Source organism: Nyctibius grandis, chromosome 1, assembly GCF_013368605.1.
Source record: "Nyctibius grandis isolate bNycGra1 chromosome 1, bNycGra1.pri, whole genome shotgun sequence".
NCBI lineage: Eukaryota > Metazoa > Chordata > Aves > Nyctibiiformes > Nyctibiidae > Nyctibius > Nyctibius grandis.
In genome coordinates, this window is record NC_090658.1 from 81,519,712 (window position 1) to 81,543,790 (window position 24,079).

At 41.3% G+C, this 24,079-nt stretch overlaps 1 protein-coding gene across 1 annotated transcript in view; it reads right to left on the reverse strand.

Moving 5' to 3' along the window:
* Nucleotides 1-24,079, reverse strand: part of LIN28B (lin-28 homolog B) — a 93,468-nt gene that overhangs the window by 68,368 nt on the left and 1,021 nt on the right. The window contains exon 2 of the mRNA XM_068412966.1: nucleotides 18,382-18,569. Within this exon, the coding sequence (XP_068269067.1) occupies nucleotides 18,382-18,569 (188 nt within the window). The remainder of the gene's footprint in view (nucleotides 1-18,381; nucleotides 18,570-24,079) is intronic.

The following is a 24,079-nucleotide window of genomic DNA, read 5'->3' on the forward strand; positions in this document are numbered from 1 at the left end:
GCATATGCAGCACCTGGTGTAATTCCATTGACCCTGCACAGACGGAATTCAGTCCTACCTGCTCTCAGACAAATTGAGAGCTTGTCCTGCAACTTCCTATGCAAGGGAGTCCTGCACAGAGCTCAATTTGGAACCTTGATCATCATAAGCCAAGTCCAATGAAGTCCAAGTGACTTCTTAACTCTGTAGGTATGGCACAGGTAACCAGCACTCTGCAGCACTGAACAAATACCATGAACGACAAACCACGCGCACATGCATGAGAAGAAGTATTTCTTTAAAAACACTCACTCAGTTCATTCAGGACACTTCAGTGGTTTATTTCTGTGAAAATATTTTTCGAGTGTCCTTAAAAGAGAAACAGAAATTACTGCTACAGCCTGCTTTGAAGCAGAGATTGGGCACCAGGAGAGAAGCTCTTTATGGCTTATTTGATGTAGCACCTGTTGGCCACAAACTTTAGTCAAAGTAGCCACTGAGTTCAGCTAATATACATCAGGTAGGGTCTGCTAAGAAACTTTAAATCATGGAGACTCTTCAAGGGGGCTTAACTTGATCCTCCTGTAATATTAAGTAAAAGGTGCGCCAGGCAAAGGAGACAGCTTAATTATACCTGCTAGTTACACACCAGCAGGGTAGTCACAAATTAAATGTTGCCAATGGCAAACTCACTCCCAAATATTTTTATTTTTTAAAAAGTTACAGAAATAGACACATCTACTATTTGCAGGGCTGGACTGTTAACATCTCTTTCTGAGGAAGTGAATGCCAGACTGAGCACAGCACTTATACAAGGTTCAGTCACGATGAGCATACGCCAACAAAGACAGAGGTTCTAGGAGATGCAGTCAGGCAAAGTCTCGCTCTGCCATTTCTTCCTAGCCAGCAAGTTAAATCAATGAGACCAAGGAGAAGTTCAGGGAAGAAGACCTCCCATTTTATTTTGGCTCAACTCCTCAAAAATTACACTCTACCACTGTCCTGACACCTGAGTGGTTGTATTCTGCATTTCCTCAGCCTGCACACTTCCACCACTTTCCTCAAGTTAGCTCCAGTTTTCACATAGCAAAACCAAAGTCCTATGAGCTTGCTGATACAAATGAAATTAAAACATGCAAAATAAACGACTAGTTTTCAGCTCAAACAGCAACGGACTGTAATTCCTCCTGCAGCTACAAGACAGCAGAATTGACACGGGAGTCTGGGTGGGAACATGTGGCCATGACGGAGGCAGGGGTGGGTGGGATTGCCTCTTCTAGCAAGTCTGCAGTTTGGTGGCTTAAGGCAATAATGAAACTGCAGGGTTATAACAAGCAAGGATTTTGTCCAGGGAAAAAAAAAACAAACAAGAAATGTACAGTGTACCACATGTTCAGCAAACAATTTTTTTCTTCAACATTAATAGAGAGGCTTACTTAATTAAAAAAAAAAATGAAGCATAATTCTGGGGCTCGTAAAAACTGCAATAAAAAGTTTGATGTGTATCAACCAAAATGTCATTAAAGCTCTGGTGTATGGAGTGACAATGCTTCGGCTCGCAGAGATTTGTGATTTTTGAAAAGCATTTCTACCACTTGGGATTGTAAAAGCAACATTTAACATTAACCTTAAAAATAGACAAAGAATTTTACATAAGAAGGTTTAAATAAGTTGCCAACCTCAATGGAAATATTATCTACGTATTCCAATTATCTGACATGTACAATCAAAAACCTGTACATTTTGTAAAACTATGCTATGTTTAATTGAAAATCCACAGCCAGCCAGCACATGTGAATTAATCAACTTGAGACAAAGTTATCTGTATTTGAAATGTGAAATCCTGCTGCTTGACAAACACTTTAAAAAAAGCATGTGTCACCTATTTGAAGCTAACAATACAAGTAATGTAGGCTTTAATCCTTGCATTATTTTATTTTGAAACAATCAAAGCAAGTTTAGGGTTCTGTCAGTACTAATTCCCTTCACAACATATGCATCTAAAAAAATCATTTGCAAGTAAAAGTGTTATCAGAAAAACAATGAGATTCCAGTGAGCTGGATGCTGATGGGGGAGGAAGGGGCAACTGACACCACTGTACTGAAGTCAACAGAATTACACCAAACTCATCCCATAGGAGACTGTCCCAGAGTAGTGAATCATTACACACCACTCACAGCCTAAAAGCACATTTTGTATTTTCGAATGTAAAAACAACAAAAAAAAGTCTACTTTCCTATTATAAGCTACAATCAGAGAACTTGTAGAACAGTTTTATACAACTCACCCACATAGACAGAATTCAGCCATTTCCTTAGCAGCAAAACTGCTGCTGTGGAAGAAATATGTGTACTTCTTATATAGTATAGATTATTTTTTCATTTTTTAAAAAGAAAACAAAAAAATAGACTATCAATCTTTCCTCAATTAAAAAAATATTTTCAGCAGTGAAACTATAGTTCTTACACAAGGAAAAAAATTCCCGTTGAGTCCAAGTGGAACTTTGCCCAAGGCCAGACTAAAGCAGAAGACCATTTTTAAGAGGTGAATAGTTATAAAAGTCACATATTTAAGGTCCTAATCTTGAAACCTTTATTTACATGAATAGTTCTTACTTTAAAGAACAAGTGTTTGCAAGATCGGAATCCTACAATCATTAATCTTTTTGAATGGCTTTTTAGCATGAAAGACTATGTTCTCCTTCAAAATAAACACAAACAGATAATTCTGCTGAATATTTTGCAAAGCCTTTCTTTGTGTTGTCACGTTACAACACTGAGAAGTTAAATGAAAGAGAAATTGTAGGCTGTGAGCTAACACCCCGCTTGTTAGAGCTTAAAAGTTCTAAGTTTAAGAAAAATTATTGGTTGTTGGTAAAAATGTATTCACTTTAACATTTCAAATCTAAATAGGACTGCTTCAACACAGCGTGTTATTTAGTAGCATGTTTTGCTTGATCATTAAGAGGGGAAGTTTAGCTATTTACTGAGAGGTCCAAGGAGATCACTAAATGTCGCATACCCACATTTAATTCTCCACCCAGTATTCGTTTTCCTCTAAGCATCAACGAAGAAAACAAATGCAACATTAGCTGAGGTTTCATATGCTCCTTAAAAAGAGGTCGCATGTTTTCAAGGTCGTTTTTAATGTGAAGGGTGACAAACACACCACCACCACCCCCATCTCCACGCTCTGCAACCCCTCCACTATAACGCCTGTATCGTCGCCGCCGACGGGGTGGGCTCCCAGGCCGGGGAAGGGGCTGGGTGGGCGGCTCGCCCCATCCGGGCCGCCTGGGGAGCCCCTGGGGTGACTGACTACCCGGTGGGAGAGGCAGCGGTTCCCCAAGCCCCGCGCCGCGGAAGGCTAGCGCGGGGGCGGGCAGGGACATCCCCTCTGGAGTTACACGTCCTCAGGCCCCCTAAAACGAAAGGTGCAAGCGAGGCACCGTGCTTCGAGGCAGGGCCGCTGCTGCCAGCGCGCCTCCGGGGCTGCCCACGTGTGACTGCCACCTCACCGCCGGCCTTCCCGCGGCCGCCTCTTCCTCCCGGGGAGCGGAGAAAGGGGAAGGACCCCGCGGCCGTAGAACAAAGGGTGGCACTGGCCGCCCGCCGCCCTCCCTGCGTGGGGCCTGTGGGCCGAAAAGCGGCCCTGGGCCGCGGCTAATCGTAACGATAGGCCCTGCGTGCGCCTGAACGCGCCGGGGCCGGCCGGGCTGCCCGCCCCGCCGCCATCTTGGTGGGCAACCCCCGCGCTTTCTGGGGGGCCTGGTGCGGCGACGGCTGGTCCGCCGGGCCGGGCCCCCTGCGTGGGGTGCCGAGATAAGAACAAAGCGTTGGGTGCTCGCTTTAACCCCGGCTCGCTTTACCAGTGCTTACGTCTTCAATAGCCCCCCGCATACACATACGATACCATGGCGCTAAGTGCGGGCATAGATTGTAGCAAACCTCTAGGAACGTGCAAGTATGCACAAGTGTGCTGCTGTTTATTTGCCCGTTCATTAATTTGCGTTTGCTGTAGATTAATTTGCTCTGTGGCTGATGGTAAATTGGTCCCTCAGCGTGGGAAATGGTGACCATCCCCACGGCACCGCGCTAGCACTTCCAGTGGATGGCGAGTATGTGTTTTATTGCTGAACAGACACGGCGCAGCATTAAATCCATTCCCTTCATAAGTGCTGCCCCGTCGAACAAGTCAGACCCTCAGATAGCTATTTTTGGTGTATCGTTATTTTGATTCTCAGGGATACTAACCAGCATTTCCAGTTCTGCACTGTGTGCTAAATTGACTTTTCTTTTAAAAAACAATTTAAACCATATTAAGGGAGTAGTAACATGAACATCTTTGAATCTTTCACATTAATCACTTTCTCGGGCCATAGCTAACTACCAGGGGAGGACCGGGTTATGAATGGCCCAAGGAAGCGAGAGGCAGTGAATAGCCCTGACCCTGGCTTCCCCGGTGCGATCGGAGGGCCTGCAACCCGAGCCGGGAGGGTGCAGATTCCTCCCGCCCCGGCCGAGGGGGGAGGCCGCCGTTAAGGAGGCTCCCGCCGGCGCGGCGGCCCCTCGGGGCGGCCATCGAACCCCGCGCCGGCGGGCGTACCGTCCTCTCGGCTGCGAGGCCTGTGGGGGAACGCCCCCAAAAATAGCGATATACCTCACTTTCAAATACCTAATCGCCTACCTAAATTCATCTACCTAAAGTCTTTAAGATAAGCATTAAAACCGGACATAGGTTTATACTGCTACATGCAAAACATAAAACCCCCCAGTCTTCCTGCCTATTTTGCCACCGGCATGAAAAGGAGCAGAACTGAATCATCTGTCTTTACATCAGCCAATCAATTAATCTACATTTGATAAATTCGTAACTGAGGACAGCATTTCAGGTGTTTTGTTCACTGTAGTGGTAATGTTTTGCTGTTGTTCATGTTCACAGTGATGATCTTAGACAAAAACAGGCATAAGAACAAAATTTTGCAGTGATTCCATTCATGCATGTTTCAAATGAAGAGAGGTACTAACTGCATTTATCCTACAGTCCATTACCAGAGCAGTCCAAGACAACTTTTATATTAGAAGCAACCTGCACTACTGGAATATTACCAACTGAACACACAATAAATACAGTACGTATACAAGAAAAATCATAGCTCATTTTTTGCAAGACCAGAGGTTCTCCATCCACGCCAACCATAGCACAGCGGAGGAGTCAATAGCTGACCGGCAAACCTTGTCAAGATTAAGACCCAGAATCTTTACTTTTGGTCCCTTCTAGACACTAATTATATGGATTTGCAATGCACTGATCCAGAAGGGGACTGACAAATATAAAACCCACAGTGATTGATAATTAGCATCAATCTCAGCCATTCCTTTATGCAGCAGAATCCAAACTGACCCGCATTATTAAACCTATTTCCTGAAATAGGCATGAACACCGTAGAAGATGAAAACAAGGCTTGTATGCAAGTGTTTAAGAGATCTTTTATTAATTCATAATGAATATTTCCTTGTGGGTTTTTTTGCATAATAGCTAAATTAATTTTGCTAACTTAATTTCTTAATGCTTGAATGTAGCTTTTTAATGGTAACATTTTAATAGCAACATTGTTACCAGAAAGCTCTTTATAAAATTAGTCAAATTCATGGGAACTGGAAATTTTAAATTTTGTACATCTGTTTTTGGCAAGAAAATACTTTGTCTAGTGAATGTGTCAAAATTATTTTACAATAATGTAATCAATATTTTTCAACAAACCAATTTTTAAAGGAAGCAAGGATTACTATCTTTCATATATATTTAGCATGTACTCTTATTTTTTTATAATTTACTTCCATACAGATTTAATAAAAGGAAATAATTTGCTATTTTGTCCATCATAAAATAATTGGCAATGAGATGTGAGTGTGCCAAGAACAATGTGCTAGCAAGACATACAGATTCAGATTAACTTTGTTAAACTGTTGGAATTCAACAACTAAAACCCCCATATTAAACTTTCTCCATGTTAAGTGGAGAAAGCAGTAGATCAGTACACGTTTTTATTCTCTTACGTATTATCAGTAAATAATTATCTGCCAAGCTAGTCCTCTTTTAGACCTGAAATGCCAGGAATTTCAAACTTGTCCACAAAATGGCAAAGCTACACTTAAACTAAGGAAGACCCCGCTGAAAACGAACAAAGGAAGCCAATTGAGTATTTTCTGCCACATAAAATGTAAATAAAGAAGAATCACGTTTCTCTTAAGGTACATGGTACAGCTGAATGCGCTGCAAGGAATCTAGATGAACATTCATATGTGATAAGTTCATACAAATAATACTGTTATGTAATTAGTTTTGGGGCATTTTAAAGGTTGTGAAGCACTCACAAACACAGTAAAAACAAGTACGCTGAACGATACACACATAAACCCCTTACATTTATTTCTGTTTTAAATATGTAAACTCCCAAATGAAACTATCAGAAAAATAATCCTTAAGAGAAATTGTGCATACCTATTGAAACTTCTTGGTGACTATTTCACTGATTTCACCTGGCTCAGCATTTCATCTCTTAGTAACATTTGGTCCTTGAAGTGTATCTAAAATATAATGTACTTTTAAAATGCACATCAAATGGAGGGAGAAAATAGAAACTAAGCTAAGGTTTACCAGTTTCTAAGAATTTAACAAATAGATTATATTTGTCATCCTAAAACCAGAAATATTACAACAAAATCAATCATTTTATGCCAATTACCTCAATACTCCTCAAGAGAATATATAATATACTATAGATGAATTTCATGACACCTATTGTGGTCAGTGCTGGTTTAACTCCCTTGTAATGGACATACTATTAACAAAGAATAAATACTAAATTACATATGTATACAAGGAACACAAATTATAACCATAAAAGCATAGCATTGCTTTATATATAATTAAAAACAATTACTGATTCCCATGTGAAAAGACTATATTAATATGTAGGAGATCATAGAAAATGTTAAACATTGATTATACGATCGAATAATGAACACTAAAAATAATTAATCTTTAGCAAAAGGACAGTGCTTCAACTGTAGCCATTTTAACAGTCTAATCTTGGTCCATTTACAGTTGTCACCAGTTAAAGAAATGATCATCCAAGGAAGAAGTACTATCTGTGTGAAGATTAACAATAAACCCACATAAGCATGGAATGGGCTATCCCTTTCCAATAAACTATTAATAATTGTCAGTAAAAAAGAAACTACTATATTACAAAACCAAAATAATCTTCCATTTTAAAAAATATGTAATTGCTTAATGAAGATAAATTAATGAAGATGAATGTAAAAATTCTTTGGGGAAATCGAATCCACCAATTAAATTATTAAACATAAAGAGATTTTGTTGCTCAAAGCAGACTTCAGATTAATTTTGGAAAGTATTTGCTGTCTTGCAAAAATGTTATGTAGTCATTGAATGCAAAGACATGATATAAAATGGAAAATGCATTTTCATTTTTTCTAAAAGTCTTTGCTAATTTCTACTGAAGATGACGTAGGCATAGATCAAATTTAAGGGAACCTTCTCAACCAGAATGTTTCGAATATAAATAATTTTAAACATTTTCAAATCTGATAGATCAGATTTTAGAGTCTTTAGTAGATTTCTTTTTTATTCTTGAGGAAAAGAAGGCATTGCTAAGAGAAGAATCTGTTATCCTACTTTCTTAGTGTAGATAATAGACTATAGTCTCCTGGAGACTATAGTCCAGGAGAATGAAGTGCTCCTTAGTGAAAGATGTGGTATTTACTGCTGCATTAAGTGTTCGCAAAAGCATGAATTAACACTAGCAAAATCCTATTCCAATTAGTCTAAGCAAAGATTTTATCTTCCAATGCACTATACTTCTGCCTGAAAAACCTGAATATGATTTTCATCATGACAATGCACCTTTAAAATCTTTTGCTCTCTCATCACCTACAGTTCAATCCCACAGTACTCTTCATTTCTGACATTGTTTATTCATGCATCTGCTTCACACCCTAATCAATCACCTTACAAGTAACGTCTGTCTTTAACAATTATCACTAATTTCTGAAGCCAATTAAAAACACTTTCAAAAATAATTTTACTTTTATCTTTGTTTCTAGGTTGCAATAGTTTCTAAACCAGAATCACCCACAATGAACAGGATGCCCTGCTGAATGTCCTGTTAGTTAAAATCAGTGTGCACGCTACAGCCACAGAGACCCTATACAACAAACCGTGTTCTTACTTACAGGGTTAACTTCTACCCTACATTTCCCATCCATTAAACAGTTTTTGCAAAACATGCTCCATGAAAACAGTAAACCAATGTGATTTTGATTCATATAAACCAGCTATTAGAAATGTAACATGCTTTCTTTAACTAGCACGCACACACAAAAACCCCCAAAACCAAACAATGAAGCAGACAAACAAAGCAGGTTTGGCAGAGTCAGATGAGAATTTAATCACTGTAGCGAAGGGCTATTAAGCGCTGTGGTGAAATGGAAACTTTTTGACTAACTGCATTTACAAATAATCGAGGACTATTTTACACCTCCAAATCTGTAAACTGTCCACCTCCTCCTGTCTGGACAGAGGGTTCAGCTACTTCCCCGTCCCCATAAGTCAGCGCTCCCCCTTACATCTGGGTAGGATCTCTACATCCCTAACACAGGAGCTCGGGAAAAAGGCAGATAGTGAAGGAGACTGCCAAGAGGATTCCCATCCTTCCCCTTGTGAACACAGATACACAATACTGCTGTTACAAAGTTTTTCAGAAGTTTTCCCAATACCTACCGCATCCTATTACCTCTGCCAGAAATCAAAGGCCCTGTATAGGTGGCCCCAACTGTCTCTAGATTACTGAATAGCTGTTCAAGATCCCAAGGCGCTTTCACTGCAAGGGTGAACTTCATTCCCCTTCAACAGAACCTGCCTGCGCACCCACGGTGAGAGGTCTTTTTCACGTTACTTCTACCACTCTCCTTTCCTGTGAGGGAATCATTTGGGACTGAGCATTTTTCAACAGGAATGAAAAAACCCCACAACATTATCAGCCTGAGAGCTTTGCATCAAAGCAGCCTAGCAGATTAGTGGTCAGGTGAAATTAGGTAAGACATTAAATATTATACATTCACGTACAAAAAACGTAGCGTATTGCGAAAAGTATATGCAAGTTACATAAATGTCAAGTTCATGCATACGCATCATGTTAAGTTGTATCATTTTAGGTTAACTTTTCAGTAAGCAGCACTGACCCAAACCCTAGTTTACTACTCTACATTGTAGGTACTGTACAGGGAACAAATCAGATCATGATATGGCCTTCAAGTTTTTGAGCACAAAAAGCATACTTACACACTTAAAAAAACAAAAGGACGTGAACTATGTACTTCCAGTAAGAACAATCATATAAGAGACTTAAAATCCACTCCTAATGCTGTCCAGTTTACTGAACAAGTTTCACAGGTCAGTGGGACCACTTTACATGAGAAGACTGAGCAGAATTTGGCCCATCAGGTCTGTAATATCCACAAGAAAAGAAGGTATGTCATGGTTTCATTCTGTTAAGGATAAGTTTTTGTTTACTGTTGAAATAATTCTCAAATTTCCATTCACCTGATGTACTATCATTTTTAATACCTGGGGGAGAGGGTAGCAAACAGGTTTGTGAATAATTCTTTGATCTTATTCCACTTCAGTGTCAACAATTGCCGATTTTCAAAATTAGCCATCTACCTGTCTTAGGCCAGGTAATTAAACAGGGTAAGATAGCAATATATATCTGCTACATACAGGGAGTAGTTGGAGGTCTAATCCAAAGTCTACAGAAGTCAGTTTGGGTCTATTAGGTACATTCTAGATTAAAACTTATATATATTTCTTGTATTTCCAATATAACGAGTCTAAGAATATTCAGAAATTACTACACATGGTCAGCAGAGGCTTTTAAAAAGCCCATATTTCCACTAAGATTGTATTATTACAAATAGCCCATAAAACCAACCAAGATTTTGATTACTAGCTTGCAAAACACAGTTGTAAAATGAAATAAAACATTTTAAAAATTATAGCACATGTGCACTATTAAGAGATTTTAAAGACACCTGTACTTTGAAAAAATACAAGTTCATGCTTATTCTAGTCTACTTAAAGTACATAAGGGCTACTATCACTTTTACTCTCAATTTCAGCCCAGGGATTATTTTGGTGCATGTATTTATATGACCATAAACAAATAAAGTTCTAACACGAATGTTAAAATAGCCTCAAGAGGCACTATAATAAAAGCAATCTAGGAAAAAAAAATCCCTCAATGCTGCATACCTATAAATTACCATGACTAATTAGAAGAGGGCCTCTCTGGGAACAGATTAGCTTTGATGGGAAAGCCACTATCAGCTACGTTCATGAGAAGTACACACTTATGAATATAATAACAACATTAGTGTTTTCTAACAGAGCACCATAAGATCTGTGGTAGTCATGGAATATTACTTTGATTTTGTAGACAAATTCATACACTCCAAATATTGATTATACATGCATTCACTCAGATTTTACCTGTTAAACAAGTTTAACAGGTGAAAATACTAACCTATGATGCTAACAAAACCAAACCAAACAAACCTTTCAGCCTCCCTCCTTCCAGAAAATGTAATTCTAGCATTAGGTTAGAACTTTGGAATAGAAAGCATCAGTGTGATTTTCTTGGATCCTGCACTGATAATAGAACAAGGATATTATACATACTCTCAGACAAATAACTTTTCAAATGTATTGATGTATTTAATTTTCAGAGTTACACATATGGAATGATTAGGGGGCTATACTTTTCAGATTATCAACTAATTTCACTAAGCTCTCACCTATCCGCTAAAAAGATGTATCCAAATTACTATGAACATGACCTGCAAATACACTTACTTCTGTTCTGTAGAAGTAAGAAACACAGACTGTTGTCATGAATTGAGAATTCCTCCTATTTTTTTTGTTTTATTTTATAAATAGTGCAGTTTTAAAACTGCAATTCAACATATTTCAATGCCACAGCGTAGCTGTAATCAATAAAACAAGACAAAAGAAAAAAATAGAGACATATAAGATTGAACTAAAGAGTGACCAAAAAAGATTCCTGAAACATTCCAAGGAGAGCTCAGATGCTTGAGCTCATTCCACTAGCCACAGGTGCCCTTTTTCTTGAAAAGTCTTTCAAGTCTTCCTTTTCATTAAAAGACTTTCATTGTCTCTCCATCCCCAGCTGAAGGTAACACCAGCATTCTATTTTGCACCAGAGGAGACTGCAGTTTCATTCACATTTCTGCAACAGTAAATTCCAGCTCTCTTTCCTCCTGTACCTTCACCTCACCCTGGCAGCTGCTTGTTTGCATCCTTGGCTGCCCTTCCATGGTGCCAACACTGCCCACTATTATTTGTGGGGATCATGGGGCTTCTCTAATATGAAAAAGTGATAAAAATCAGATATGAAAACCAAAATTTCTCCAGCTGGATTTGCCATGCACCTTCACAAGCACTTATGCTAGCCCAGCAGGGAGAGTGCTATAAAAGCTCTTGAAGCTTACTTAAGCAGCAGCACTGCTGCCAAATGTAAAAGTAAAATCTCAGCCATAGGACTCCCACCAAGAAGGGTGGCTGTAGGAGTTTGAACCTCCACCTGTTCACCACACTGCGACTGCAAAGCCAACTCAGCTGCTTGCAGAGCAGCTGCTGACCTGCTGCATGTTACAGCTTTGCATGTTAGGAAAAAAATAAAAATCAGTGCCATTTTTTCTTAATACAGTAGGCTGTAAAACTTGCAGCAGTTTCCACAGCTGCTCCACAAGCAGCTGAGCCATCTCTGAAGTGGGGATCTGGAATTCCCTCTAGCCATCTCCCAAGGAGTTAACCCCCCATTTTAAGTCAAGACCAGCCAGAATAATCTGAAGAAAGGCCTGGACACCCAATTTCTCCAACTAAATATGCTCGAGCAATCAGAAGCACTTCTCCACCTTCCATGCAGAGGTGTTTAATGATACTCTGCTGATGTAAGAGCAATTTAAAGATTCACTGCTTTCACCAGTGATACCCAGCAAGCAAAAGCTAGTCCAGACCTGTCATGAGTAGTGTACCTTAGAAAGAGCTAAGTATCACATAATATCTTTCTATCAGTTGTGATAACTTTTGGCTGATTTAACAAAAGGGGAAAAAAGGCACCCTTAAACACAGGGAATGAAAAAAGTAAACTGTATGTCCTTATTTCTTTGCGTTCGTTTGAGAAACATCATAAATGGTCTTTACCCTCCGGTTTCTAGGTTCCTAGGATCTTACTTAAATTATACCTTTATGGTCACTTTTATACACCTTTGTAGAAACTCATGAGCCTAATGTTGCTTCTGTTGATAATTAGTGGGCAAAGATGACAGGCCTTTACTGAGACGGGCTACATAAGGAAGACAAAATAAACAATATTTACATAGGAGTGTACTTTGTAAAGAGTCTAAAACAAAACTCTGGATGCATCTAGATATATTTACTACCTCAGTAACGTATTTGCAAACCAGGACAAGCAACAATAACATTTTTCCCAATTTGACAATTCATTTCCTTTTAGCTTCGGTTCATATATCTGCTTTGATATCTTATGTTTGTGCCCCAGACAAAATATCCTCTTCCTTCCACTATCCCAACGCTGTGCACAACTTCCTCAGCCTTGGAGAAAGAGAGGATAGCATGCTCTGGAAAGGGTGTACTTACTGCTCTGCCAAAGAGGGAAATCTCTCTTAAGACAAAATAGTCCCATTGCGGGCCTCTGTCTTTGGGTCGCTTGCGATTTTTGCTTGTCAACATTTAATGTTTAAACTTCTTAAGCAAAATCTGATCTGATTCAATACCATTTAGGTTTAATGGGACTTGCCATTCACTTAAATGCTACATACATCTATCGATAAAAAGCACTGTAATGTTGGGTTTAGATGTAACCAGATGAAATCTGGAAGGTATTTCCACAGATGGCGGCTCCATAACTTAAATACCAAGTGACATGTTTCTTCAGACAACCACCTTAAACCATCAAGCTCTCAGCGAAGTATTTTGCCATCTGTCTATGCATCCATAGGTAGCACTCGCAATGTAGGACTGGGCCTAATTAGTAGCCAAAATAAATTAAAAAAAAAAAATCCCAAACAAGGCTGTACTGCTCCACACCACAAATCCGTGGTCCTGTAATTTAAAGTCAGTTTTCCCTGTATGCTCCAACACAGCTGGTGAGTGCCAAAGCTTGGCTCCTGATCTCCAACAGTTACCCATTACAGATTCTACATGCGTTGAGGCTGCTGAGCAGACGTTGACACCCACATCTTTAGCGTAGGTCTGATCTCTGATACATCTCTGATACACGTGCTCACTGCAGACACACGTTTGCTCCCCATTCGCTTCCTTCCTCAGCTTCCCTCTCTAAATCCTGCTGGCCACTTTTGTTTTGATTAGGAATGGGCTTGCCTGGTCCCCAGCAGAAGTCAAAGATGACAAGTTTGTAATAACATACTCTGCACAGAGACTTCTGTACTTCAAAGGGGCATTGCTATGTCATATTTAACAATAAGGTGCAATGCAATAATGATCCTGTTTGCTTGCCCAGAACTTCCAGTTATCCTGAGCAATTAAGTGGCTTTTTACAGGCTCCTAATAATGCAGAAATGGAAAAGATGTGCTAGATTAATGAATGCATCCTTGCAAAAGCACAGGATCACGTGTGCCACAATATTAGAAAGTCAGCATTGATTGTATCATGCCATACCGAACTTCATCCTAAAAAAAGCAGTTCAACTTTGGCTAAAAGACTAGGAATTTAAAGAATAGGCATCTGATTCATCATCAAAAAGGATGGTCAGTCAAATTAAGGGAAAAGACTTTTCAGATGCTGCTTACATGTCTAATTTTCCATTTATTCTTCTGTTTACAATCATAACTGAATACTCTCAGTAATTTTCCCTTCTCCTTTTGTTATAGGTACTTGTAACAAAAAGAGCAAAATTTATAATATACAAATGATACCGCAGTGCAGTGCAGAAGGACTCAATGAAAGAAAAAAGGCTCTCTTCCATTTTTATCAAATCTTATAATAGCAGTAACTTGCAGCAACAGTAAGAAAGTTCAGATGAAAGTGAAAAATTTCAAACCGACCACGTTCCTTTTAGTGAGAAAACAAAATACACCAACTCCTGCATGCTGCTCCTCCCTTCTTTCCTCTCCCCATCTCATAAAAGAGGATCCCAAAGGATCATGTTTAAAGTCCCCGTTCAGAAATCCTATATCAGTCCCCTAACACAGTAAGAATTTTGGACTACAGAGGCAGGTCCCAACAAACACCTTCTAAACTGAACAATCCATCTCATCCTGAAAGACCGCATTACTCAGAAACAGAACATAAAATTATAACCCTTGATATTCACAAACATGTATTTAATTGCCTCTATTTACATCCAGCACCCTACCCTTCATTATCATCTTCAACATCTGGGCTTTAGGCTAAGCAACGGAAAATAGACGTTTCTAACACAGTCCCTACAAAATGTGTGCAAAGAAGAATCCACAGCATTTCTGCCTTACTGCCAGCATCCAAAGAAGTTGTACGTATCTAAGTTGTGTGTACAATTTTGAACACATAAAAAAATTTAACAATCATCATCCTTTTCTCTGATTTTATGAAAGCTTCAGATCTTCCTAGCAATCAAGACCTTTTTTCACGGGCACTACAAAAGCTTTCACTCACGCCACCTTGCCAGTCTGTTCTACCCTTTGACAAATAGATCTTTTTCTAAAATTTAACAAGAGCTGTTCATACATAATTATGTGCAGAATTCACATCATACAAGAGAGGCAAGCTATATTATTCATTCCGTGCTAGCCTATTAAAAGTCCAAATGACAATACTGAGCAAATTCACTAAGGTGCACATTCCTTGGATTTAGCAACGTAACACAGGCCCAACATTGATACTATTCATTTTTTTATAAAAGAAACACAGTGTGGACTAGGCACATTGCTGCATTGGACACGGCTTGTCTTTGAAAAGATAAATAGTTTTGGGGACTTGTAATTTTTATATGACACTGAATGACTCAAAACACATGACTTAAAGATATAAGCTAAAGAATAAAGCTAAAAAGGGACAAGAGTGTAAGTGTACCCTATTTACGTTGTACACACATACACAAATGCACATACATAATGGCTGACGTCTTTCTACCTTAAATAATGCATCTAGCTAGGTACCTCATTACCAGAAGGGTAACAAGAACCTGAAGGTAGTTCAGAGAAGATCAATCAAAATGATTAGTGCTGAAGGAAGGACTTAAAAGGTAGAGTTAAAAACTCAATACTGCAGCTGTTTCATGAACAGAACTTTCATTGGGTGAAGGGGAAGAGAAGACCAAACAAAAGCACCATCCTCTAAAAATATATCAATATATACAATTAGTGAAGCACTGACTTTAGAAAAACATGACTATAATCTGCACACAAGGAAGTAGGAATTCCAAGAAGAAAGCAAAATTATTTATTGCAAGCTCAAAAGTCTAGGCATAATGAAGTTAAACTATCACAGGAATTTTGACTCGACATTCAATAAGTATTGCTCATAGCAAGATCTCATAAACTGGGTATAACCTCACCAAGAAAAGGTAAGAAAAGGCAGTAAAAATACTGTTTCAGGGTTCAAGCTAGCTTTGACAGGACTTGGACTAAATAAGATAGAAGCTTCTTTCCTCTGCTTAGACTGTCCGATTCTATGAAATGATACTAGTAGCTACAAACATCGCAGAACAAGTGAATGTACCCAATGCTGTGCGCACACACTTAAATATATGATGAAGTGTTTTCAAAGGAGTTTTGAAGAGCAATATTTTGTTTCAACAGATTAATAAACTAACAGCTTTGCCCTGAAAAGGCCTTGTCACATGACTAAATTTTTCAAATTAATGAAACTAATAGGAATAGGGTCCAATCACTGTTAGGCAACAGATTCTGTTGTACAAGCAGCACTGTTAAATAACATTACTGGTTTAAAGACAGTTTATGCTCTGGCTGCTACTGTTACCACTGCTCAGTTAGTCATCTAACACAAAGCATTCTATATAGCAATATAAATTATCTAATATGTACTCTGAAACGGAATAGATACTGTTTCTCCCCGTTACATTAAATGGAAAAATTCTACTTTTGATATTGATAGAAAGAGGATTCAGGTCACCATGAAGTTTAGGTATATCTAGATTTCATCAGAAAGAAAAAGGTGAGAAACGTATTTTCTTTGTTGTAAGAGCAATCCATTGCAGAATACTAATAAATTCACTCAGTAAGACATAAGTAAAATGCAAAATGACTGAGGCACACAGCTTATGTGCAATGAAACATGCTATTTTTCACTGCATTTTACACTGTGATATGTCTTAGAAACCTAAGGACATTGATAAATTGTAGATTATGAAAGTGTAAACAAACATGTCTAACATTTCCTTCTTGTCCCCTCCTTTAGGAGATACAACGGAATAGCGACTTCCAAATTTACCACATACTTTTTTATTATTTTCTATGATTACTTTCCATTATGGAACAGCACACCTTGTCTAGTATTACTTAAATGTATCACGTTGTCATGCACTTCAAAACCTCTCTACTTCCACAGCTCTAAGAATATCTTTGTTTCCAAATGCGTTTTTTTATAAACAACACTGCTATGCTTTAAATGTTTGTCTTCTGTTATTAGAGAAGCAAAAAGAATGACACGTATTAACACAAAATTAGATTAAGAAAAAGTTTTTTTTATCTATAAAGTAAATCTATAGAACTATAAAGAGCAACTTCACAACTTAAAAAGGTACAAAGAAGGGAAGAAAGGCGGAAAAACAGGAGGAAGACTGCTCCTTCTTTGATAAGTATTTCATTCATTCAGTTCTAAAACGAAACAGCAGCAGCAAAGAGGGGGGCAGCTCGTCTGCCAGTACGAAGCGGGAAGTGTAGGAATTTAACAAGTTCACTACTGGATTCTACACTTTGTACATAATTCCAAATGCAAACAGCTAATATTGATGTGCAGGCCCTTAGGCGTAGGTTACACATAAGGCAGGAAGGTCAGAAACCCACTCCAACCACTGCAAGGAGCAAGGCAACATGCCACAGCAGCAGCACTCTTTCTAAGTTTCAGCCACCTTTTTATTAACCTAATGAAAGGTGTATTCTTTAAAAAAGCCTGATGAAAGTTACCACAAAATATGTCCGGGTCATCAAATAGAACATTAAAAGGGAATCACTATATAATCATGGAACACCCCCCTGCATCGTCATTGCAAACGTCATAGAAAATGGACAACCACGTAAAAAGTTAAGATGCCTTTTTGCCTTCCTAACAGGGCCCTAGTCAAACCCAAAATGGTCTCTTTACCTGATACCGCTCTTCTGTTCTCTCATCCCAGAGAAGACGGGTGAAATGCAAAATAGCGTTGTTGCAACTAGATACTAACAGAAAGACCAGGAAAGGTCCACACATGCTCCTTCTTCACAAACCACGCCACAGACTTTGGGAAAAGTTCCCTTAACTTTATAATTTTGTACGACGTACCTTGCATGTGAAACTCCTTTGCATAAAGGCATTCATACCAGCTCCCACATTCAAAACACAAACACCATTCATGCTACTGTGCTTAAAAAATAAAAAGAAGCAGCCTCACAGAGTGGCTGCTTTTGGTCTGATTCCTTGATCGTTACATTTTTTTTCTAGGAAGGAATATTTAAAAATCAACTAACCAAACTACATGCATGCTTCAGGGTATCACCACAGGGACACTCTCAGGTCTGAATTACTGCAAAATAACACTATAATTATGTCTTCATTTCACTAACTAATCTCAGGTGAGCTTTTAAAAAGCAATTCGAGGTTTACAAGAAAAGCGTTTAAAATTGTATTCAAATGTTATCCGAGTGAAAACCAACATTTATTTATCCTTTTCCGAGCTTAATTTTAATAGGTTTCCAAGGAAAGGCATACCTGCTCCTGGTCGGTCTGGTGACAAATGATAAACCTTGTTAAAAAGAAAAGTGTGGCATGCAAAAATAAATAAAAAGCACAGGAGAAGTTCTAACCAAGGAGGAAGACACGAAGAAACATTATCCCTTTGCACAAATCTCCAGCCACAGAGACTAAGCACAATCTAACGACCTTATTTACTCAAATTGTACGCTGCCAACAAAACCACTACCTAAGGCAACTTTTTAATTACAGATGTACCTAAATACCTAGGAAAAACAGGTTACTTCTCTTCACATGAAACCGGCGTCCCACTGAGCTCAACCAAATGTAGCAGGCTGAGATGGAAAACAAAAATGGGTCTTACTTGGTGTACAAAGACATCAACCGGAGACTCCAAGGGGCTTCCCTCTCGGTTGCTCATGGAGATGAACCCGAATCCCATTCTCACATTGAACCATTTGCAATGGCCGGTTCCGTGCAAAACCTGGGATTCCTCCTCTTCCTCCTGCTCCGGCAACTTCCCGGGCTCGTCTCCACCTTTACTCGCCCCTGCTGAGGAAGAGGGAAAGGCCGGGGGGGTGGGGTGTGGGGGGGTGTGAAGCGGGGAGAAAAAGAAGGAAGGGGGGGACAAGATGCAAAGCAAAGAGTTAAATTCTGGTAACAGCCTTTTGCCACTGTATAAAGGAGTTACTACAGAAGAAACAGGAAAAAAAAGGCGAAGAAAACAAAACCAAAAAGCAAACGGCGAAAAGAGCTTCTTTTTTCCTAAATCCTAAAATAAACAACCTTCTCCCCAAAATACGTAAAAAAATAAAATCACCGGAGGTTACAGAGGAAACACCGCGTACGGAGGCTCTCCCTCTCTCTTTGCCCAGGGCAGCCCACGTTTCTGTACATACGTGTATTTTTCCATTTAACTCCATCTTTCAGCCACATTACAGCACGGAACGCGATACTTTACTTGAATATTGCTGGTTTAAGACCGATCCCATTTCTCAACAGAAATTCTCAGCCCAATTAGTCTCTCCTCGCAAGGCGCAGGACCGGGGGCGAGGAGGGGGAGGCCGGCCGAGGAGGGGTGGAGGAGAGAGAATAAGCAAAATTGGGTAGATTGCACAACGGGTTATTGCACATGCAGCGCGGAAACCACTATTTTCCAACGTGTATCCATCCCTCCTTGGAATAAACTTTCGATTAAAGTTGGGACAGGTGTACGGCTGTTTTCTCATCCCACCACTGCAACTGTGCTTAATCAAACAGGAACAATTCAAACAATAGCCCCCTGAAAGCTTTTCAAGTTGTGAATCGGTGTGGGCGGTACGGAACAGTTTCTGAGCTGGGTAACAATGGGTTTGGAGAAAGCCCCCTTGCGCGAGCTGCTAAAAAAGGGTAATGCATAGTTGGGTTAAAAGGGGGGTGGGGGGGAGGGGGGGGGGGGAAGAGGGAGAGAGCGAGCGAGCGAAAATCAGAGTAAAACAATAGAAAAAGAAAATTAACCTTCGGCCATGTTGCCCCACGGGCCCTCTGCTCCAAACTCGTGAGATGAAAACTTTCCCTGTGGATCGAAGTGGTCTTCTGCATTAATCTAACATCCTGATTTTGAACGATCGCAAATTTAGCTCGCATGGTCTAATGTGCTTTCCCTCTTTTGATTTTTCCCCTTCTCTCTCGCTCCGTTTCTGGCCCCCTGCGCACACGTGACTCGGTCAATTACATGCTTTCTTGCTACTAATTTCACATCGGATCCTTAAGGGGTTGGCAGGAGGCAGGAGTAGCCAATCGCCATTTCAACGAGGCTGACACACCAAAATAATTTATGAATGAACAAGAAATTTCCAACAGGTTTTTGGTTTTTTTTTTTCGACAGCTAATCTGCACGCTTCTTTACGGGAAATCGAGATGACGTATTATTCTGGGGTTTCTGCACTCCCGTGCATGCACAAATACGTAGGAAGATCCATGTCTTTCTAGATACAGCCCAGAGAACCACAAATGCATGCAGAGGCGGGTGTGCAGATGCGATTATTAGGGTATCTGTGCACTCTCCAGGCGGGGTACGCGCGCACACTCGAATGCAAGATGCTTACAAATGAGATCTGGCCGTGTGTATAGACACGCGCTACGTATGTTGGGGGGCAGCTGTGTTACCGTCTGCGCAAAATACGGGCGTGTGTATAATCGGATCGCCGTTTCCACCTGAAGAAAAGCCACCCAAAGGCTCCGCGGTCCCGGGGGGGGTGGAGGAAATCTGCCTCTCCCTACGCGTGTGTGTGATGTGCGTGTGCAGGCGTGTGCGTGTGCCCCTGCCGCCAGTGCTGCTCACGCCTTTGCTGCACGTTACTGATTTCGCATTCACATTAAAAGCGCGGCGAAAACGCGATATCACCTTAATATGGCCCAGAATGTGCGGAGGTTTAGCGTTTCAAAACATTTCTGGAGGGGGATGGGGCGAGGAATTGTACTTCACAGGTTTCTCCGCCATCTCTTTCCGGGGGAGGGGATGTGATTAATGACTTCCTAAATAAGAGCCCAGTTTTCAAGCCTAGTATTGGAGTGAACCTCAATCAGCAGCGATTGTTCCCCGGGAGCCGGGGCGGCGGCGGGGGGGGGGGTTGGGGGGGGTGGAAGGAGAGGAGGAGGAGGAGGAGGAGGAGGGCGACTGACAGAGAAAAGGATTTGCTTGGAGAGGAGGAAGGCGAAAAAAAAAAAGAAGCCGGAGGAAGAAGACAAAGAGGGGAGGAATAAGGCTGACCGGGTACTGCTGGTTTAAGTCTTCACTGCCAGCGGGAAGGGGGATCCCACTCGGAAAAGAAACGTGTTACATGTAACGGGCTCGGTAACAGCCCGAGCGCGCCCCTGCACAAAGGCGCTCGCTCCCCCGCGGCTCGCACAGGTACCCAGCCGGCAGCGTGCTCCCAAGCCCTCCCTGCTGCTCCACGTACGGCCAAACGCTTATTTAAAAAATATTTTTAGAAATGTAAAAATCTCAACCCCTAATTAGGTGAGATTCCGTTTTATTTTCCATATGTCCTACCTCCTTCCGTGTAAAGGTACAGATGAAGGTATGAAAACATCAGACTTTGCCTCTTCTGTTATCACCACCACCTACTCGCATATAACCTCACTTTACATCCAGTATTGTATAACCTTTAAACTTTGCCTATACCTTGTTAAAACCTGGCCTCAATTACTTTCTTATTAAAACCCCTTCCCCCCCCTCCCCCCCCGGCATCCTCTCTTATCCCAGGGACACACACAAACAAAAGCCAAAGCAACAAGCCGATCCGTGCAGAACCTGACTGCAAGGGGTTTACGCATTTGCAAAGCACTTGCTGTTGTTTGGGAAGTGGCGTCGATCAGTCTGCCCAATTAAGGGGGACGCCTTTGCCCCGATGGGCCTGTTTACTCCTTTTGTTGCCTTTCAGGAAAGCGTAAATTCCCCTGCTAGCGCCTCGTTTCTCTGTGAAACACCGAGGTGCTCAGTTTGATCGTTTGCTAGAAAGAAGCGAGGGTGGGCAAAAGTGTACAACTACCAGCAGCCTGGCAAGTGGAGCAGAAGCTTTAAATCCTGAAATTCCTTTGCAGTCTTCAACCGTAAATTTCCTATAGGTTATTTCAACAGTGGAGGTCGACTTCCTACACTGACCTGCCTAACGCATTCGTGCAATATACCACTTCTTTTTGCTTGTAACCTCCCTTCCCCCTTTACGATAGCGATTATTTTCCAATATTAAATCACCAGTAATTTTATATGCTTGGATCTTATGACCGTGACGATATCTAATATATAATAAATGTACGAGATTTTAACATGCGTGAAACCCCAGCTATGAACAAGAAATTAAGGTTATCGGAAGAAAAAAAATGCTTACACCACTTACTTGAGGTGCCCAAGACTACATTTCTTGTAGCAGAATGGCGCATTTATAAAATGCAAGCTCTTCGTGTTCCTCCTTTTGAAAAGACAAAGTATTCTAATACCGTTTTGAAGGTCTTTATTTTTTCAGATTGATTTATTCTACCGACATTTGGTGTAAAAATTCCTTAGAGGCTAGAATATTGGTTAAACAGACACAAACGAGTTGATTGAGTTCATTAAATGGAAAAAATGTCTTGTTAGCAAATTTCAGTTAAAAGAAAATTCAGTGTAATATGTTCTGCGATGAATAAATGAAAGACTACAAAACCACGTAAATAAATGAAATTAAAAATATTTGTTGTGAAGTATTTCTTACATTGCAAAATAAATGCAGATTTTGTAAAATGGAGAGGGGGATTTGCAAAGGGTCTTTACTGAGATTTTCAGGCCTCCAGTATTAGTGGAATTAAGGTTGGGGTCACTGGACTGGTCACTGGTGTCAGATGTTATCGACTCATTCATTTCCTGCAAGGGACATCAGCCTTTCAAGTTTTGTGGAAGGTAGAGAGCTGTTGCCAGCTGGGAACTCTCCGGAAAAAAAAAAAAAAAGAAAAAAAAAGGGAGGAAAAAAAAAAGGAATCCAACCCCCTAACACCGTTCCAAAATTCATTCGCGAAGAATTGGAAGAAGGAGGGGGAGCCAAGAGGATAAAGGGGGAAAAAGCCCTACAGGACAAGCCAGTTCGTGGGAAAAATAGTTTAATGGTAGTAGTTCATATATTAAAAAAGATATTTCTATCCTTACATTTCGCTAAGTAGATGCTAATTTTGGTAGAGACAATTATAGGAAGCTGGAAAGCGCACAGTAAGAGCTCACTTGAAACTATGTAACCAAAACCAGTCGGGTTAGATTTCCAATTTGTCACCTTCCTAAAACTTTGAAAGTCCTAACTCTGTTTTCTTCTATTTCCCCAAACAAACAATAAAAGCGCCCACCTCCAAAAAAAAGGCAGAAAGAAAGAAAAAAAACACCAAAAGCCAAACAAACGACTGACCCCGCGTGCATTTGAAACAAAACGCGTGTTTTACACTTGAAAGCAGAGCTCGGGGTGCTGCCACCACTTCCCATTTCAAAGCAAAGCCAACATTTCTCGCCGTCGGGCAGGCAGGAAAAGCAGGGACGGTGCCGGAGAGCCCTACCCCCCCCTCCCCTTCTTCACGTCTTGGGGCTGTTTGCTTTACCCCACAGCAACCCCCCCCCGCACGCTGCTCTCGCTGATGTTTGACCGAATAAGACGCCCGTCGTGCTTCCTACACGGTTTCTATTGAAACCTACTCTTTTTAAGGCGGGGGGAGGAGGGGGGGGGGCTTTCCGGCCGCTTCCTCAGGGCAGAGACCCCTGGCCTGGGGGGTCGGTGCGGCCCCTGAGGGGGGTCTCTGCCGGTGCTTAAGCTCTTCCCGCCAAAACCCTCTCACCTACAGTTTGGGCGCCAAAACCGCCTTCCCTTTCCGCCGCCGTGAAGCGCCCGGTTTGAGGGCTGGGGGTTGCCACCGACCCGGCGGGCTTTCCTTTCGGCAGCGGCCGTGTCTCTCTGGGTGGTGGGGGGGAAAGCCCGTTTCCAATCGTTCGTTTTGTAACGGTTTTGGGAGCCCCCCAACGGCTGCCCCGGCGCTGCTCAGCCGGTACACCTGAGGTAAAGCGCCAGCCGCCCTCAGCCCCGCGGGCGCGCACGGCTCCCCGCGGCCCGCCTCTGCCTTCGCTAGGGAGACGGGGCGGCCCTCGCCGAAGGATCACGGCGCAGTTTGCAGGCGCCGCTGTTTTAATATTTTAATTGACGGCCGGAGCGTAGTGTTAAACAAGCGCTTTACTGACATTTGCTGTTGAAATGAAACGCGGCGGCTGCCGGTGCCTCACAGCCCTCCGGTGCGGTCCACCCTGCCTTCCGTGGATTATTGCCGGCGGCTTGCGAGTTTTTTTTTATAAAATACTGGAAATTACACTAGTCCCGGGCGTGATCCGAGGGCAGGAGGACGCGGGAGGCACCCACTTGGAGAGCTCTGCCGCAGGATGTGGTCTCACGTACAGTAACTGTCTCTCAGCTGTGGATTTGCAACTGATAGCGGCCGCTTCCCCGGCGGATTTAAGGAGGCTCTAGCCAGTCGTCGTGGGACACCGTCCGACAGGGCTAAAACGTGCAGGGAAG